The 19513-nt window shown below is 37.3% G+C and overlaps 1 protein-coding gene across 7 annotated transcripts in view; it reads left to right on the top strand.

Annotated features, from left to right (window-relative positions):
* The window catches only part of Zc3h13 (zinc finger CCCH-type containing 13), a 69985-nt gene that overhangs the window by 23716 nt on the left and 26756 nt on the right, over nucleotides 1–19513 (top strand). For all 7 annotated transcript variants that reach the window (XM_052732730.1, XM_052732731.1, XM_052732735.1 and 4 more), the window contains 5 exons: nucleotides 4557–4665; nucleotides 9081–9220; nucleotides 9745–9902; nucleotides 15125–15322; nucleotides 19069–19376. In XM_052732730.1, coding sequence (XP_052588690.1) covers nucleotides 4557–4665; nucleotides 9081–9220; nucleotides 9745–9902; nucleotides 15125–15322; nucleotides 19069–19376 — 913 coding nt within the window. The remainder of the gene's footprint in view (nucleotides 1–4556; nucleotides 4666–9080; nucleotides 9221–9744; nucleotides 9903–15124; nucleotides 15323–19068; nucleotides 19377–19513) is intronic.

Below are 19513 nucleotides of genomic sequence, written 5' to 3'. Positions count from 1 at the left end.
TAAATTTTCTAATAAAGAACTTGTATGATTATATAGTGTTATTAGACATTTTCTTCTGTAAGATTGGAATTGGATTAAATGTTCCTTTCAAAAACACAACATTTTATTTGGCTACTAACCCACTTATAATATTGGTTTTCAATTGTTAGCCCCAATAATTTTTATCTCAGATTCCTTGTAATGTCTCCTTACTATGTAAGGTAAGACTTATAATGAACATAATCTGCCTCACAAGTAAATGTTCAAGAAAAGTGAATATTACCTGAAAGTAATTTAAAACTCCACAAACATTGGATCTCTGAAATCGAAGAAAACTAAAACACTTTCCTAAGTTAGGCACAGACTTATTAGTTATCACAACTTGGTCTTAATTGAAATGATCTGGTTATAAATCTTACTCAGTTGATAAATTCTTAGGTATTACTAGAAAAATATTAGTGTGTTTTATTATAGACTGCATTGTTGTTCAGTATGCTTTGAAATTTTTACTAATGTTATTTGAGAATTTCATGTAATATATTTTGATCATGTTCATCCTCCTCCCTCACCTCCTCCCTCTAGCATGAATCTAATTGGTCTAAATAAAAACCTGGCACCAGCGATGGGATAAATGCTAGAAGATCAGAGAGACAAAGGAACAAGCCACAGCCACCTCTCACCTCACCAACTCCTCAGCCAGAAAGGAAGCTCCTGTCTCCTCTCCTCCCGCCTTATATTCCTTTCTCTGCCAGCCATATCACTTCCTGTCTCCACCTCCCTAGTGCTGGGATTAAAGGTGTGAGATCCCGAGTGCTGGGATCAAATGTGTGTGCCACCACTGCCTCTTTTAGACTGGATCAGTCTTGTGTAGCCCAGGGTGGCCTTGAACTCACAGAGTCTGCCTCTTGATTGCAGGGATTAAAGGTGTGTGTCAAAACTGCCTGGCCTCTATGGTTAGGTTAACTAGTGGCTTAGCTCCCCACTCTGATCTTCAGGCAAGCCTTATTTGTTAGATCACAAACAAAATATCATCATACCTCCCAGACCCACCCCACCCCACCGGACCTCCCAGACCCCCTCCCAAACCTCTCACCCCCTCCCGTCTTAAACCCATCCAGCTTGTGTTGGGTATGGGGCTTGCTCTGGAATGTTATTGATGCATCAGGGTCACACTATTAAAGAAAACGGGCTTGCTTTCTCCCAGGAGCAACCAAATGCCAATAGTTTCTTAGCTAGGAATAGACTTCATGCTCACCTTCCCTATTCCACTATGGGATTTAGTCTGGCTTGAGTTTGTGCAGGTCTTGTGCATGAGTTGAAATTGTTGTGAGTTCATATGTGCAACTGTCCTGTTGTGCCCAGAAAACACTGTTTCGTTGAAGCTATCCACCACCTCTGGCTCTTACAGTCTTTTACCCCTGCTGTTGAAAAGGTCCCTGACCCTTAAGGGGAGAGGTGTGATATATAATTGTCCCATTTAGGGCAGAGCGAGCACTTTGATGTTTCTTGTTTTCTACACTTGGATCAGCTATGTACTGCAAGAAGATGCTTCTCTGTGAGGGTTTAGAAATGTACAGATCTATGGGTATAGCAATAAGTCATTAGAAGTCATTTTAATGCTATATCCATTTAGCAGAATAATAGAATCTCCCCTTGGGCCTGTGACCTATCTAGCTGCAGGTTCTTGGCCTCATTGATAGTGCTAGGTATGAGTTCCATCTCGTGGCGTGGGCCATCAGTCCAATCAGAAAAGTGCTTGGTTACTCCCATAGCATTTTTGTCAGTATTGTGCTAGTAGGTGTATCTTGCTGGACGGGCCATTATCATAGCCTACAGGATTCACAGCTGGATAAGACTGATGATTATTTTTCTCCTCTTGTAATATGCATAACATCTTCCAGCACTGTGAAAGCTAGCCATTAGGGATGAAGCTTTCAGTTTAGTACCAGCTAGATTTCTTCATGTTCTGTGACTTGGGTGTGTGGTGTCTTTAGCAGAAGAATCTTATCAGGTTCTGATCAGGATAACCTATATCAATAGCTTTTACATTTTTAAAAATTTTGAATAATCTGGTCTGAAGTGTTTGGCCCAAAATATTGTGGTTGTTTAACAGCATTCCAATATGAATACTAACTTTAGAGTATACAATAAAGTATAAGAAGGTTATACTTCTAACAAGTATGTTTGAGATTCAAAGCAGATATCAAGCCATTCTGTTAAGGAAATTAAGGAAGCTGAAAGAAGACCATGCCACATATGTGATAAAGGAGTGGTGTGCCTAACAAGTTATAAGCTAATAAGAAGAGAAATGGAGGAATAGGATATTCTTATTGTCTTAGTTAGGGTTAGTGCTGTGATGAAGCACTGTGACCAAAAGCAATTTGGGGAGGAAAGGGTTTATTTGGCTTATATATCCCAAGTCATGGGTTCTTCCATTAAGAAAAGTCAAGGCAGGAACCCGAGCCTGGCAGGTACTTGGAGGCAGGGGATGATGCAAAGGCCATGGAGAACTCTGCTTTCTGGCTTCCTTCTCACGGCTTGCTCAGCCTGCTTTCTTGCAGAACCCAGGACAACCAGCCCAGGGGTAGCCCCACACACAAGAGGCTGGGCCCTCCCGCATAATCATTAGTTAACACCCTACAGGCCTATCTACAGCTGGATCTTAAGGGTCATACTCTAATTGAGGTTCCCTCCTCTCAGATGACTCTTGCTTGTGTCAAGTTGACATAAAGCCAGCCAGCACACTTGTAAATAAGCTAAAGCCTCAGTGTTATCAAGATAATTTCCTGTATTATGATGTTTTAAGTAGAATGGTTACTATATATTAGGAAAAGACATAATCTTCTAACTTGAAATTCTACCACATGTTGAAGCCTGAGTACAGACTGTATGACATGTAATGGAAGTTCTGTGTGATCTCTGGGCAGAGTCGGAGTTGCACTGAAAAACATGGGCAACTCAAGATTAGACAGTTCTAAACCTATAAATATGAACTGCTGTATAACTGGTGAAATCTATTGATTATTGTATTTCCAGTTCATAATGTGATCTAAATAACATGACATACAGGATTACAGATTATCCTTGTGTGTTTTGCTACTCTGTAATCCTTGTTATTTACATTAGTAGCTGGGTTTTGTGTGGCACCTTAGAAAGTTGGTTGTTGTATTCAGTACTTTGGAGGTAATTTCTTGTTAAAAAGTACTTTCAGTATGGGTGTATGCTGTGTATTCTGGGGGTTTAAATCACAGACCATTTAGAAGTTGCCTTGGACATAGGTCCGTTCTTCCTGGTGTTCCAGAGCCTGCACTTTATGCTACAGAACTGTCTTCCTTTTGCCATCTTACGAACACCATTTCTTTATTTCTCGGTCTTTGGTAAATTTCCCCTGATAGAAGTCTGAGCTACTTCTTACATTTATCATATTGCATATTCTTATATAGTCCTCTGTCAGCCTGTGTTGTCTGGCAAGCAAACATATAATGTGATTTTGGAATTAATGTTTGTAAGTTATACCTAAATGTATAAAATGTAGAGGGATTCTTTTTTTTTTTTTTTTTTTTTTTTTTTTTTTTTTTTTGGTTTTTCGAGACAGGGTTTCTCTGTGTAGCTTTGCGCCTTTCCTGGAACTCACTTGGTAGTCCAGGCTGGCCTCGAACTCACAGAGATCTGCCTGGCTCTGCCTCCCGAGTGCTGGGATTAAAGAGGGATTCTTTAAAAAGAAAACTTTAAAGAAAAATAATTTGTGTTTCAGGCAACTAAGTTTTATGACTAGAAGTACTCGGAAGTTAAGGAATTAATCTAACTGACAGTCGTAGTGTTTAGATGATTACATAAAAGTGATAAGTCACTGTGAGGGGCTTTGGTCATTTTCTCACTCCGTAATAAAATGTGGTTTGGAATCTTATAAAACAAGGTATTCAGTTGAATTATTGAATTACTTTATAAATTGAAATACTGTTTTCCAGTTTGGAGTGTAGGTTACTATTAAGCTGAATATACAAACCCTAGTATTTTATAGTATTTTAGCTATAGTATTAAGAGTTAGTACGTTAGTTGTGTTTAAATATCATTTGCTTTAACCCCAAATAGGGTTTGTAAAAAGTCTTTTTCAAAGCTTTATAAAATTATTACAATGAATTTGAGCTCATCCTTTGGTATATAGGGAAGTAGCTGTGATTTAGGGCATCCATTTTAGATGGTTGAGTCTGCTCACTGGTTTAATCTTTGAAAGTTGGATTTTATATGTGGTCACTTTGCATCTTTCCATTGTACTTTTGCCATTTTAAACTGGTTTTTACCCAGTGGATTTTCACATAGTAGCTTAGTATGGAGTAGAACATCAAAGTATTGGGTTTCCTTGCATTTTTAAAATGTGTGAGCTCCTTCTTACATTTATCATATTGCTGTTCTTTAGTAAAATCAATTCTCTTCATGGGGCTTCATGTAAATGACATTTACAGATCATCCCCCAGAAGCAAAGCTGAGTGAAATGGAAATGCTGTGCACTCAATAATGGCCTCATAATGTCTTAAACAGATGGTAACTTGAATTTTGTGTATATATGTCCTTTTTAGAAAGAATCTTCAAGAGGGAGACATAGAGACAAGGAAGACATAAAAATTGTTAAGGAGAGAACTCCAGAAAGCGAAGAAGAAAATGTAGAATGGGAGACTAACAGAGATGGTGAGTTTGAAAATCTTTGCTTTGCTTGTAGAATCTTGATCATTCACTGGCCTAGTGCGGGTTTTGAGAGAGCTTTCAACTGTCACCTTCACATTGCTTCAGAATTATCATATTGATTAGAACTGAGTTCTCAGGCAGAAACAGGTATATAGTAGCAGTTCAGGGCGAAAGGAGGTTTATATTACCTATTTCAACTTGCTCATTCTTTATCCCCCACTTCCAGAACTTTATTATATCCTTTGGGATTTCTTCCATTTATAAACTTTCAAGTTCCGCAATACTAAGTTTTAAAAATTTAAATCTAATCTAAATTTTTACAGAAAATAATTTAAATGAGATGGTTAAAGTTATATTCAAGAAATTGTTGGCTTTAAGTTTTCAGAAGAAACTGAAGTTACATAATAATTGAATCTTGATATTTATTTATGAAAATGTAAAAAACTATTTTTGACTCATTGTCTTGCCAGTTAAGCACCAAAAAAATCTCTGTTCTCTACCTCTTTGATGTTCTGGTGAGTGAGCACTCTAACCAAGGAATCAGTATTTTTGAATGAATTTTAATATGACATATCTTTACTGAAGAGTTTTAGCTTTAAGAACTTCAGTACCTTTTCAGTGTGTGCTGAAAACAGACAGTGCGAGGCACTACAATATGTGGACACAGACTGTTGTCTGTGACTGCAGATAAGTTTGCAACAGAGCATAGCCCTGCCTGTCTGGTTACATACTGTTTATGAGTTACAATGACTGAGTGCAGTCTTGTGACAAGGACCTAGAGCTCACAAGACTAAAGTACTTGTGACTGTATTTTAGAGTGTTATCCGAGGATGCAGCAAGACTAAGATGGAAAAGTACTTATTGAGGAAATTACCAATGCTGTCTATGAAAATGTTGTTTCTAAGAACATGTAGGGATTTTGTTTATGATTTTCATTGAGATTTTATAATATCTCTTCTATAAAAATAACAGTAAAAGTACAATATTCTGTTGCAGTTGACAAATTATTTAATATATTGAAGGATTTATTGCTCTTTCATTCTGTGTAAGAGGCCTTTCTGTTACTATATAAAATCAATATATTACATTGAATTTGAAACCGGATTTCCTTCTTTCTCATCAATTTAGTGCAGTTATTATATGTTCTTTTTCTATACCTTTGGTTTTCTTATGTGTAGATTCCTTGTACATACAAGTGTGGGAGGGTGTTGAATGAGAATGACCCATAGGTTCATCTATTTGAATGCTTGGTCCCCAGTTGGTGGAACTATTTGGGAAAGTATGGCCTGTTGGAGGAGGAGTGTCACTGGGAGTGGGCCTTGAGATTTCAAAAGCCCAAGGCCATTCTCAATTAGCTTTCTCTGCCTCCAGCTTGTGGATCAGAATGTGAGCTCTCAGCTGCTGTTCCAGCACCATGCCTACCTGCTGCCATGTTCCCTCTCCCATGATGGTTGTGGGTTTTTTTTCCTTCTTGTTTCCTAATTCTTCCCTTATTTGTTCATCATGTAGAACAACATAAAAAAAATAATAATAAACATATCATTATAGGAGAGGAAAATACATGAAAGTACTTTGATAATCTTGGAGGCAGATTCATTATCCTAAAATAAACTATAAAACCCCAAAGCCACAGAAGATTTGAATATATGAAAATTAAAAGTGGGTTTATAACTAAATGAAGGAATTAAAAGTAGATATTACACCAGAAGAAATATTTGACATATGTAAGCATTAATAAAAGATACCATATAAACATATAATGAACTGTCACAGATATTAAAGAAGACAGTCCAGCTTTAAAAACTGATGGAATTTTAAATAGATAATGCTTAAGAACTAGAAATGGCTAATAAGTGTTCAGATTTACTGCAGGGAAAGGTTCATAAAAGCAAAGATAGAATTGTCTACTCATTAGTTTCACAAAAATGAAAATACTAATGTTTTTAAGTAGTAGTTTCCATTGGTAAAGTTGTTTGTGAGTCCAGTTTGGCCATGGTAAAAACAGGAATTATATGTTGATTCTAGCAAACCTAGTTTGAGAAATTTCATAGAGAAATATTTGCACTCCTGAGTCAAGGCAGTTACCATTTCAGCCTTGTGTATAGCAACAAGACATGGCATCCCTCAGGAGGAGACTGGCCCCGAAGCTGTGGTGTACTTAGCTTATGAAATGCTTTGCAGATACTAAAGTGAAGATAGTTGAGCTGTGTGTGTGTGTGTGACATGGAGAGACCTTGTGTATATATATGGCAGTGTTTGTAGTTCTGTTGGGGGTTTTGTTCTTTCCCTGGTTTTGATACAGGATCTCCTTGTGTGGTTCAGCCTGGCCTCAAACTCATAACCCTGCTGCCTCAGCCTTCCCAGTGCTGGATTGACAGATGTGAGCCAGTGTCCCTGGCAGTTCTGTTGTTGTAGTGGGAATTTTGTGCATGCAACACTAAGCTGTCGGCGATGTTGACACTATGAGGTGGCCACTGAGGGCTCTAAAGGGGATTTCTATTTCTCTTTGTCCTCGGATTTGTTTAAGACTTTAAGTGAGAGTGTGTCATAAAAACAAAGGGAAATCTCAAATATTTAGTCTTTAGTCCTTTTTATAGTTTTTAAGACCTATTTTGAGATAATAAATAGAAACAGTCTTGATATATTAAAGAGTATGAATATTCTTAAGACTTGTACCCATACTAGTAAATCATTTTATAGGCTAGATGTACTACCATCTGTCACTAGACCCTTCCTTGCGCCTTACCAAACTGTAATTAAAAATGCTCCACAACACACGTAGAAGGCTTATTTATATGTCTTTTTGTTTGTGTGAATTGCTTTGTCTATGTCCTTAGAATCTTCTTTTCTATTAATAAGAATCTATTGGCCGGGAGGTGGTGGCACACGCCTTTAATCCCAGCACTTGGGAGGCAGAAGCAGACAGATCTCTGTGAGTTTGAGGCCAGCCCCACCTACAGAGTGAGTGCCAGTACTGTTATATAAAGAAACCTTGTCTCAGAGAAAAAAAAAAAAAGAAGAAAGAAAAAAGAAAGGAAATCTATTTAAATAATGTCAACCTTTCTTTTTACGTTGGCATCTTTTTTATTACATAGTTTAACTTTTTTTCTGTGTTAAATATACTGTTATCATATGTAATATTTTTCCAGTGACTTAGTATCATACTCCATACATAGGATGTGTAATCAGTCACTCAGATAATGAACATACAGTTATCAGCCCCACACCAGGCTAGGATGGACAGTTGGTGTTGTAATGCATTTGAACTATGTGCAGCAATGATACCTATTTTCCTGTGTTTAAAGTAATCAAGTGGGACTATGTTTAGTGATTTTTTTTAATTCCATTTTATTTATTTACCTCTGTGTGACAAATAGTCTAAAATGCTAAGGGTGTACAGGAAGCACACTGGCTTGTGGTCAAGGCAAGTGTGGTCAAGGATTAGGGTGGAAGTCAGTGGATTCCATCCTCCAGGTTTCTTGGGTAAAGGATTGAGTGCCGTAACACTGAGAACAACTATATACTGCAATAGAGATCTTTATAATAGACCCCTTCTCGCCTTTCCTTCTCTCTTGAAAAACAACAAACAAGCAGAAGTTTTCATCAGAAAAGACTGGACATGAAAGATGACATCAGATCCATTGAATGAATGGTTGCTTCTAATATAAAGAGATAATTTAAGTCAATTGAAATGAAAATGCTAGACCTCCTTAAAAATTAGCACACAGGGACCAGGCCAGGCATGACAGCAAACGCCTTGCTGATCTGAGTTCAAGGCCAGCCTGGTATACAAAGCAAGTTCCAAGACAGACAGGGCCCTTACACAGAGAAACCCTGTTTCAAAAAACAAACAAACAAACAAAATTAGCACACATTAGTGTTAAAGTTAGTTAACTTTCCTTTTAGATACAAATCAGTTGTCTCACAATAAAAAAGATAGAATTGGAGAACTAATGTTCGAAACACCTGGCTTAACCTTACCTTAGTAAAGGGTCTAAAGCAAGGACAGAGCTCTTCTTACCCTGTATGAAGGATTGAAGGCCTCAGTGTCCCCAGTGGGTGGCTGAGTACTTTAATTGTGACTTTGGGCTTGCTGTCATCCATGGTCTTCAGTGCTAGGGCTCAGAGTCATGGCCATAAGCAGTGCAAATACTCCACCACTGCTACATTCTAGCTTGAATTTTAGCTGTTCAAAATCTCTTGTGACAAAAACCCAAGCATCTGATAACTGTAGGTCACTTTTAGAAATATAGAAACCTTAATATTGGATTTTCAGAAGGAATTAAGTTTTTCATAGAAATACTATTCTAATGAAAGAATGTACTGTTAAAAGTTGTGTAAAAATTAGCTGAAAAGCCTTAATTCTCTGTCCATAATTATAATAGTGTCTAACAAATAATGGAATTTGTATTTTTAAGATTCTGACAATGGAGATATTAATTATGATTATGTTCATGAGTTGTCATTGGAAATGAAGCGTCAGAAAATACAGAGAGAATTAATGAAGTTGGAACAAGAAAACATGGATAAGAGGGAAGAAATTATCATTCAAAAGGAGGTATGTGTATTGAAGTGAATGTGTTGTTAACATAGATGTGCATATTGATCACAGAAATCAGCTCCATGCTGTAGCTTACCTCGTACTAACACAGTGATAAACTGTTCAGCTCCCCACATAGCAGTTACACCATAAAAGAGTAATCATTCAATCTTTACATGACTTGTTAAGTTCAAAATGCTTTTGCTGTTGAACCAAACTGACACTCCATTGCCTGTACCTGTCAGCCTGATACAAAATGAGTTCTACACATCAGGCCCATGCTGTTTCTAGATTGCCCTGTCCACTTTTCTAAGGTATGGAAATTCATTTGGAAATAATTTCTGATTTTCCTGAGGAAATTTTGAAAAATTTTAACTTTAAACTAGTTTTTAATTTTTTTACTCAGGTTTTTTGATTTTTTTGTTCCCCCGACTATTTTAAGATATTTGATATTTATTTATTTGTCTGTCTATCTATCTATTTATTTATTTATTTATTTTTGGTTCCGTGAGTTTCTGAATTAACTTAAATTATTTTGACAGGTTTCCCCAGAAGTGGTTAGATCAAAATTGTCCCCATCACCTTCTCTGAGAAAGTCTAGTAAATCACCAAAGCGGAAGTCAAGCCCCAAGGCATCTTCAACTAGCAAGAAAGAGCGGAAGGCTGCAGTGGTGGCTTCTCCACTGTTGGACCACCAGAGGTCAGTAGGGTGATTTCAGTGCCAGAGAGCAGGATATTTCAGCAGGGTTGCTAGCAGAACTACTTAACTATAGAAGGGGATTCTGAAACACAATGAAACAAATATCTATATCACATTCACACACTAGAGCTTTCTAACTCTGGGATTTTGTGTATGTAGTGTGTATGCCTCTTTTTTTTATACTTTAGCCAATATGTATCGTTTTGCAAAGTAAGTAATGTTTTTATATATTGAATTGGAACACAAATGTTTACTACAACTTTCTTTGTTCAGGTTGCCTTTTTTCTTAACATTTTCTAGCTTTTAATATTTATACTTCATATTTATCTTTCTGTTGTCCAACGTTTTTTATTTCATTTTTAAAGCATTATCAATTATGAACAGGGAGTGTTCTACTTATTTTTTTGTTTACATGTCAAGAGATTAGTTGTTTTAAAGTATGCACTCAGCAATATGTACATTTGATTGTGTATTTACTATAGCAGTCAGCTAAAGAAATAAAAATAGGTGTAATGAAATATAATTACATTAAGGACTAAGAACAAGACAGGAGACATTTAAATATCCCTCTACTATATAACTTTGAATTAAGGTACATACACTAATTTCTTTTTTTTTTTTTAACTAAAAACATGCTCTAATACTATTTGGCAAATCCTGTTTAGCTGAACCCACAATAAAGCTCACGTTATCTCCTGCTTTTAGATCATAACTCAGACTTCAGTTACTTTATTTGCCTACATAATGTGATGCCCACCTCTGAACAAAGCATACAGATTTTCACTTGAATACCTCAGACAATCTGCTTTGTAGATGCTGTAAGAGAAATCTTAAAAGAACAATTCCAGTTAAATTTTATGCTGTTGAAAAGCTGATTTTCTCTTCTCCAAATGAAACTCAAATTCCTTAAGAATGACATTTATGCTTTGACCTTTTCTGTCTTGTCGATGTTTTTATTTAATTTAATTCTGTCCTGTCTGCCTAGTTCTCAATACTCAGTCCTGCAGGCTTTAGCTTAAATTCTAAATTTTCTGTTAGGTTTCCCCTTTTTTTTCTTACTCTACATAATTTTTCCCCTATCAGAATTTGTGTAGATTCTTTTTCGTCTTAATTGCTGTTTGCATTATATTTCAGCTATGGCATGTGTGTTTTACAGCCCTTATTAGATTTAAGCTTCTTGAAAATTGGGCCTTGATGGTTCATTGTTCTGTCTTCCCACAGCTCCTCCTTTGCCTGGAGCTTTTGCTTTGTAGCAGACGCTCTTGGGACCCTCTTTGTTCCTAGGATTGAGTGATACTGTGAAGGGTATGAAAGAGGCCGACCTTTAGAATGGTGTGAGCTATCCTGACTTGCTCTTCTTCCTCTTGACTGTTAGTTATACAACTTACACTCAGGTCATCCATTTGTCCAACAAATTGTATCACCCAAGCAGCCTTTCCTTTTCTTACCTGTTTATGCATTCTTTGAAGTTTATTCTTCTCATAGAAATTTTTAATAACTATTTAGATATAAAGGGTTAATTTTATCCAGTTTTTCATATAATCTTTTACTATTTGTTATTAGTGCCCTTTGATTTATTGATTTGAATTTCATCATATTGATTTAAGTACTATATTTCCTATATTCCAATATGTTAGTGCCCTTAAGATGTACCTTTAAAATATAGAGCAGAAGGTTCTGTAAAACAGTACATTTTAAAAGTACAAGGAAAACACTAAATTAAGTATAGATTTTTTTTTTTTTTTTAATTGAGACAGTCTTATGTAGCTCAGGCTCATCTCTGAAGCTTCCTTGAACTGGTGTCAGGTCTTACCCCTACCCCCCAAGTGCTGGGATCAAGTGGATGTGTACCAACAACACCCTACACAAGTACAGTGTTTATTTTTAGTATTTCTTACTATTGTGTATGGGAGAGTAGGCATGCTCATACCACAGCACGCCAAGCACAAGGTGGTCAGAGGACAGCTTTTGACCTCTGGTAGTCATTTGTCTCCTTCCATCACGTGGGTCCCTGAGATCAAACTCAGTTCATCGGGCTTCTGCAGCAGGTACTTTGCCCTTCTGATTACCTTGTCAGCCTTTGTGCCCTTGAATCTGTCAGATGGTCAGGGTGTGTGTGTGTGTGTGTGTGTGTGTGTGTGTGTGTGTGTGTGTGTGTGTGAGAATTAATGGGGGGCCTTGGATGTGCTACATAATCATTGTATCACTGAGCTACGTCTGTGACATGCAGGTAACCTACTTTTAATTTCATTGCCTGGTCATACTATAAACTGTTGGAGGACATATTAAACTCAGGGATTGGACTTCCTGTTAAGATTGAATAAGCTATTTCAAGCAATGCTAGTGAATCAACTGAATGACAGAAGGACTCATTGGTCCTTTTAGGTTAGAATAATGGACAGATATAATTACTGGTAAATGAAGTCATGCTTTACTCTGAAAACTGACTTCTTTCTCTGATACTCACTCTAGTCTAGTATGATAATATCTGGAGATGTGCATTACAGTGTGATTTAGAATCAAATGCATTCTCTGTTTGACCATTTGCTTTTTTAACCTAGGCCAAGTTTTCTGTATAGATACTTTCATAAAGAGAAGTAGGAAATGTGTTTAAAGTTGTTCAAAATAGTTACAGAGTAATGTAAAAATGATAAAAGTGGACAGTGGGCTCTCTGCCACGGGTAGGAAGTAATTGATTTAGTGTTGTTAAAAGAATAACCAGTAGACTTTAAAATGGTGCAAGATCTTGCTGAGCTCAGTCTCTTCATTTGGAAAATAATTCAGTAAAGTAGAATTTTGTTTTCCAACCCTGTGTTTTTAAAGGTGATATGAAGAAATTCCAAATTTATTACTTTTTAAGTTTGAGAATTCCAACTTCTCATATGTCCTCTCACCCTCTTTCAAAATCATGGCCTCTTCTGTAGTTATTTTATACATACATACACCCCTCACACATACACACATTGATGTTGCCCTTATTTTATTAAGGGCATATAATAATTATTATTATTTTATTATTATTCTTTAAGACGTCTCTGGTAATATTAATAGCTAAATCCTAAGATGTTGTTAGTGATTTAACACAGCAGCAGTTTCTCAGGCATATGGAATCAAAATGGATGTTTCTGTGCTGGAGAAATGGCTCAGCCACTGGAGTGCCGGCCTGCAACATTGAAGACTTGAGTTTGACCTCCAGAACCCACGTAAACAGACAGGCATAGTGGTGTGCACTTGTAGTCTCTGACTGTGGAGACAGAAATCGGAAGGATCCCTGGAGCTAGCTGGACAACCAGTGAGCTACAGGCAAATGAGGGACCCGTCGCATGAGGTGGGCAGCCTTCACAGGGGTAACACATGAGGTTGAGAGCTCTAGCCTCTACACATGGGGGCACTATGCACCCACTGACCACGTTGATGTATAAGAGAAATAACTGGATATTGTACTTATTTAGCTCTGTGGTATACAGTAGCCTGGTATATGGAAATCCTTGAAGAGAACGGTACTGTAGAGAGTGTGGTTCAGTGCTGGGCCAGGAGGAAGAATGGTGAACATCTAGCTTGTCTCTATTATGTGGAGTAATGTGGAAATAAATTTTTGTGAAGAACTCCTCCATATATTAACCTTTTAAATCTTAGCATGAATGACAAGTATTGTCTAGTTTCTCCTTAAAGTGGGAAAAAGTTAGAAATTGAGACATTTATTACCATATTGTACATAAAGAGTTTCTATAATCTCATAAATAATGTATTGAGGTTTGTGGCTATTATGGTTATTGGTAGAAGATAAGGATGCAAAGATTCCGTCATCAGATTTTAAGAATCTCTTTCTTATGTAAGTGGCTATTCCTGTCTACATTAATAACAGAGGGATATGGACAAAGAGAGCTCAATTTTCTGAAAGCTAACCATGAGTCAAATGCTTTTATGCTTTTAATCTTTTAAAAATCTTACCAGCAATTCTGAGAACTGTACTATCCATTATAATAATATAGTCAATGAATCTTGGGACTGCAGGGAACTCAAGGTCACATGAAATAAGCTCCAGTGAAACCTCACTAGAAGTATGAAGACAAGGGGCTCCTTAAAGTCCTAAGACAATGGACACTAAGAGCAGATGGCGTATTCAAAAGTGTCCACACAGAAAACAGGAATAAATTTAGATACATTCATAAGAATATTGCAATGCTGGGTGGTTTTTTGTTTGTTTGTTTTTGGTTTTTTTTGTTTTGTTTTGTTTTGAAACTGTAAAAAAAGATTTATGTAAAGATACTTTGGGGAGAAAAGACTTTCATGTACACTGCGATTATTAGTAGAATGATTGTGACTTAAAAATATGCAACTTGAAGACAAATGTGAGACTCTGGTAGAAGCCACTGGAGATTGCTTGCTATAGTCACATCTGTTGCTTTTCTGCAACATAAGGGTTGTGGCCAAGAAACCATTGCCAAGTGAAGTGTTTATCCTTCATGTTTTCTTCTAGGAATTTTAAATTTTGAGTTGTATGTTTCAATCTTTGACACAATTTGAATTAATTTCTATATATGATATAAGATAAAAGTTCAGCCTCATTTTTTGTACATGTATATCTGGTTTTAAATGACTAGATTTAAAAAGGAAGAGACACAGAAGTATTGAAGTGTATTAAAGGTTTTTATAATAGTTACATTGGTGTAGTAGCTTTCTTTTTGTGTTAGCTTTCTTATAGGGAGAGTGTTTTGAGACAGTGTCTTGATTTGTGGTCATGGCTGACTTAGTGGTATTCTATGAAGCACAGAGTGACCTTGAATTCATAGCAGTCTTTCCTCAGTCACCTAAGTGCTGGGATTACAGGCATGCGTCACCATGGCCACACAGGTGCTGGGATTACAGGCATGCATACCTTTTTCATCTACCTTTCTATATGAGCTTTTAAAAAAAATGCAACTTTAGCAGTGGTTTTTATAATGTTAGGTCTTTTCCTGAAACCCTTCCACTGTCCCTAACTTCTCTTAGAAACTACCATTTGGAATGATATAACTAACAAGCATTGTTTTAAAAAATAACAGTAAATAAATTCTTTGCTCCTTCTCACTTTTTCCCCTGGATATCGGTTATCACTATACAGCATAGTAAAGGGGCAAGTAATTGAAAAGAATGTTGCTGCTCTTTAAAACGCACTTTAGAATCATCCAGGTGGGGTTCCAGAAATGGAGACCTCTAACTGTAGCTTTGTGTACCTTCAGGACTTCAAAAAGCAACCAAAGTAAAAAGAAAGGGCCACGGACTCCTAGTCCACCTCCTCCTATACTGGAAGATATCATTCTGGGGAAAAAATACAAAGAAAAATATAAAGTGAAAGACAGGATAGAAGAAAAACCAAGAGATGGAAAGGACAGAGGTCGAGATTTTGAAAGGCAAAGAGAAAAAAGAGACAAGCCAAGGTAAGTAGAATTGTTTAGTCAGTGTTTATGTGAAACCAAGATTCCTCACTGCAGAAGCTGTGGGGCATAGGTGGATAGCTTTTTAAAATTATTGTTTTCAACTGTGTATTGTTTAATAGTTTCCACAATGAGTCATGAGTTATATATTATTTAACATCAAATGATCTTAGTGTCTTTACTAAGTGAAAGTTGAAAATGATAACAATATTAGATGCATAAAAGTTGCATGTATGGACAGCAGTATCAGGTAGATCTCCGGAATGTCATTCTGTACATCTGGGACTGCATTCATCACACAGTACTCTCTCACACACCATTCTGGTTTCTCTGAATTTAATGGCTTTAGATTCCTCATATGTAGAATCATTCAATATTTGACTGGAATATTTCATTTAGTATAATGTCTGGAAAGCTCATCCACATTGTAGCGTGTGGCAGAGTTTTCTTCTTGGTAAGGCTGAGTATATTTCATATGACACAAATCATACTTTGTTTCTTTCCCATTTTGATGATGTTTATTTATTTTTCTAACCCAATTGCTCGGGCTAAGATTTTGCAAACTACATTGAATAGAAAGAGCACCCTTCCTGTAGTGCTTGTCTTATAGGAAAACCTTCCATCTTTTTCTGTTAAGTGATATGTTAACTCTGGACTTTTCATAAATGGCTTATTGATTATCATCATCATTATTTCAAACAGGGTCTCATTATGTAGCTCTAGCTTCTTTGGAACTTGCTATGTAGACTAGGGTGGCGTGGAACTCACAGAGGCCTTAAACTGTACCTCTTGAGTGCTGGGATTAAAGGCATGTGCTACCATGCTCAGCTCTACTGAGTACTATTAAATGTTGTTGTCTTTTGTCAGATGTTTTTTGTGAGTTAGTATGCCTGACTGATTGTTTCCTCCTTTTAGTTAATGTGGTATATTTGTGAAATACAATTTTGATGAGAGCCAGATTCATTCTTGATCAGTTTTCAGATTAATTGAGATTAATTCTTCTGTAAATTTAATGCTTCCTTTGAAAAAGCATAATCTCTTTCCTTCTTCCTCTTTCTTTCTCCCTCAAACAGTTGGAATTTGTAAAGATTTTAAGGAAGTAGGGAGATAGCTTGGTGGTCTGTAAGCAGGAGAACCTGAGTTCAGTTCTCAAATGCCAACAAGAATCCGAACATGTCTGTAACCCCACCACTGTAGGGTGAGACAGATGGGTCCTGAGGGCTCGCTGGTCATCCAGCCTAGCTGACGCACTGACGTCTAGTTCAGTCAGAGACCCTGTCTCAAGGCAGAGATTGTTAGAGGAAGTTACTCGACATCCTGCTCTGGCCTTCTTAGGCATCCCTCCCTTCCAAAGAAGGATTTTAATACAAAAACTATAGGGGAGAAAGGCACAAAGAAAGGATACAGTACTCATTTTCCATGACAGGTGTGGGCTTCTCAAGAGAGTAGCCGGTCTTTTGAGTTTTAATGTGATCAAAATTTTGAAGTTACGTAATCAGGGCAGACATTTTATGTGACTGCTTTGATACAAAATCCTAAACAAGTTACTAGGTCTCTGACGTTTTCTCAGCTACAAAATATCTATAATACTCTTCATTGAGTTCAAGTCAGGACTGAATGAAGGAATACTTCTTAAAACTAAGCTAAAATGTTCAAAAAATATGAACACTCCATTTTTCTACCAGAATGGCAGAAACTTGGGATTTACTCTTGGGATTATGCTCTAAAGTTGGCTAGATTCTTATTTCCTGTTTTCAGTGGAAATGCTTATGTATTTCTACTGTATTTTAGAGCAGGCCAGCTCCATTGCTTAGCACATACCTTTTACATAAACGTGAGAATCAGGGTCCAGTCAGGCTCTCAACCATAGCTGCCACTCCCTGTCTTGATCTGCACTCTTTTTGTTTTCATAATTCTTGGTCATTAGCGCTTTTTTTTTTTTTTTTTTAAGAGCAAGAGAAAGAGGATTGATCTCTGTATTATGTAGCTCTGACTGTCCTGGAACTTACTCTGTATCCCAGGCTGGTCTTGAACTCACAGAGATCCACTTGTCTCTGCCTCCTGAGTGCTGAGATTAAAAGTGTGGGCTAACATGCCTGGCTGGCCATTGACTTTTAAAGTAGTAGAGGAGAAGAAAATGTAAGGATCTTTAAATCCTTTTTCTGAAACTTAAGAGTATATGAGAAGGAAATATGGTTAAGATGATAAAGCCATTATTTGGTGATAGATTAGTATTCTGGCTTTAATGTGTTGTTTTGATTATTTTAAGCTTAAACTGTAGTTTTCCTTTTAGGCACCAAGATCTACTAGAAATGGACTACATGATACTTTTAAAAGATATTGTAGATTAACTGGGACTTTCGTATGTATGTTCTTTGAGCCGATCATCAAAGAATATTGTAGATACTCTTGAATCAGTTTTTTAAATGTAATTTAGACAGTTTATTGCCGGATAGGCATGTCTCAAATGATAGCACTTCTACTGGTCTTTCAATTCCATCAATCTTCTGATTGCAGACTTGGCTGTGTTGCCGTGGCCCCACCAGCCACTGTTTTCATGCAGGAACCACAGTGCCAAATGCCAGCTACTTGTCTCTTCATCTTGGTCTTGCCACAGAAGGAGCACGTGTACTTGGCATGCTAGCTGATTTCAGTTTTCTTCACCATTTTCTGGAGGGAGGCACCATAGTGGGTCCTATATTTCCTAATGATCCCTACCTTCTTGGTGCACTTAGCCATATCACGAGAACCTAAGCCCAAGAGGACCTGGAGAAGACCTCTTGAGTCAGTTTTCAGTGTATCCCAGAAACAGATTAAGAACTGAATTCAGTCGCAGTCATTCTTCATTTCTTTTATTTTTAAATACTTTCTATTTGGGGGAATCATAATATAATTACATCATTTCTCCCTATCCCTTTCTCTAAACCCTCCCATGTACTTTTCCTTACTCTTTTTCAAATTCATGGCCTTCTTTCCTTTGGTGTACATGTGTGTTCTTAACTACATAAATACAACCTTCTCAGTCTGTATAATGTTACTTGTATGTGTATTTTCAGGGCTGACCTTTTGGTATTGGATGACCAGTTGATGTGCTCTTAGGGAAGACTGTTTCTCCTGCTTCGAGTATTTGTTCGTTGTTTGTAGTTCTTTGTCTAGGTTTGAGGCCTCGTGAGCTCACCTCTGTCCATGTCAGCATGTGTCTTGGTGTCAACTTGTTCGATTATGTTTAGACAGTCCTGTTGGTGAGACTTAGTGGGTGTAGCTTCTGCCATTTCTAGGAGATGGAGTCTCACAGAGACTCTGATCCTCTGGCTCTTACACTCTTCCTACTCCTGCAGTGATCCCTGAGCTTTATGTGCAGGGCTTGTGTTGTAGATGTATCTTGGGCCTGGGCTCCACAACTGTGCATTTTGACTGGCTGTGCTCTTCTGTAATGGTCTTGTGTCCTGTTACACTTGTGGGTTTAAAGACTATACATACTTAGAACTCTGTTAGGGATTAGTCTGGTTTAAAGTGACTGTTCCATTTCATCTCGGAGATTTCTCCTAGAGCTTTTGTTTGCACTTACTCATAAATCACTTACATCTTTAAAAGGTAATGCCCTTGTAATTTTAGAGCATTGTGAATTGAAATGTACCCTGCGTTCTTATCTATACTTCCAGCTTTAACTTTATATCCCATCTTATTTTTAAGGACTTTCCTTGGCTGGAATTGAAACTCTTAAACAGGTTTCTTGTTGTTCCTCCTAGGTCTTCTTCCCCAGGACAGCACCATTCTCCTCTGTCTTCTAGACATCATTCATCCTCTTCCCAGTCAGGATCGTCTATTCAGAGACATTCTCCTTCTCCTCGTCGGAAAAGAACGCCTTCCCCATCCTACCAGCGGACTTTAACTCCTTCTTTACGACGTTCTGCCTCTCCTTATCCAACACATTGTCTGTCTTCTCCTCAGAGAAAGCAAAGTCCTCCAAGGCATCGCTCTCCATTGCGAGAGAAAGGGAGGCATGATCATGAACGGACTTCACAGTCACATGATCGGCGTCACGAAAGGAGGGAAGGTATACTCTGTATTTGAGCTTTTTGTTTTTCAGAGTTCTTGTACTTTATTTTAAAATTGCACGTCCATATTCATCATTACATAAGAAACAGAAGAGGATTGTGTTGTATTGAGTCTTCTGTGACATGCAGACTGGGT

This window comes from Peromyscus californicus, unplaced genomic scaffold, assembly GCF_007827085.1.
Source record: "Peromyscus californicus insignis strain IS unplaced genomic scaffold, ASM782708v3 Scaffold_12__1_contigs__length_115047231, whole genome shotgun sequence".
Lineage (NCBI taxonomy): Eukaryota > Metazoa > Chordata > Mammalia > Rodentia > Cricetidae > Peromyscus > Peromyscus californicus.
This window is presented reverse-complemented; position numbering and strand designations above follow the sequence as displayed.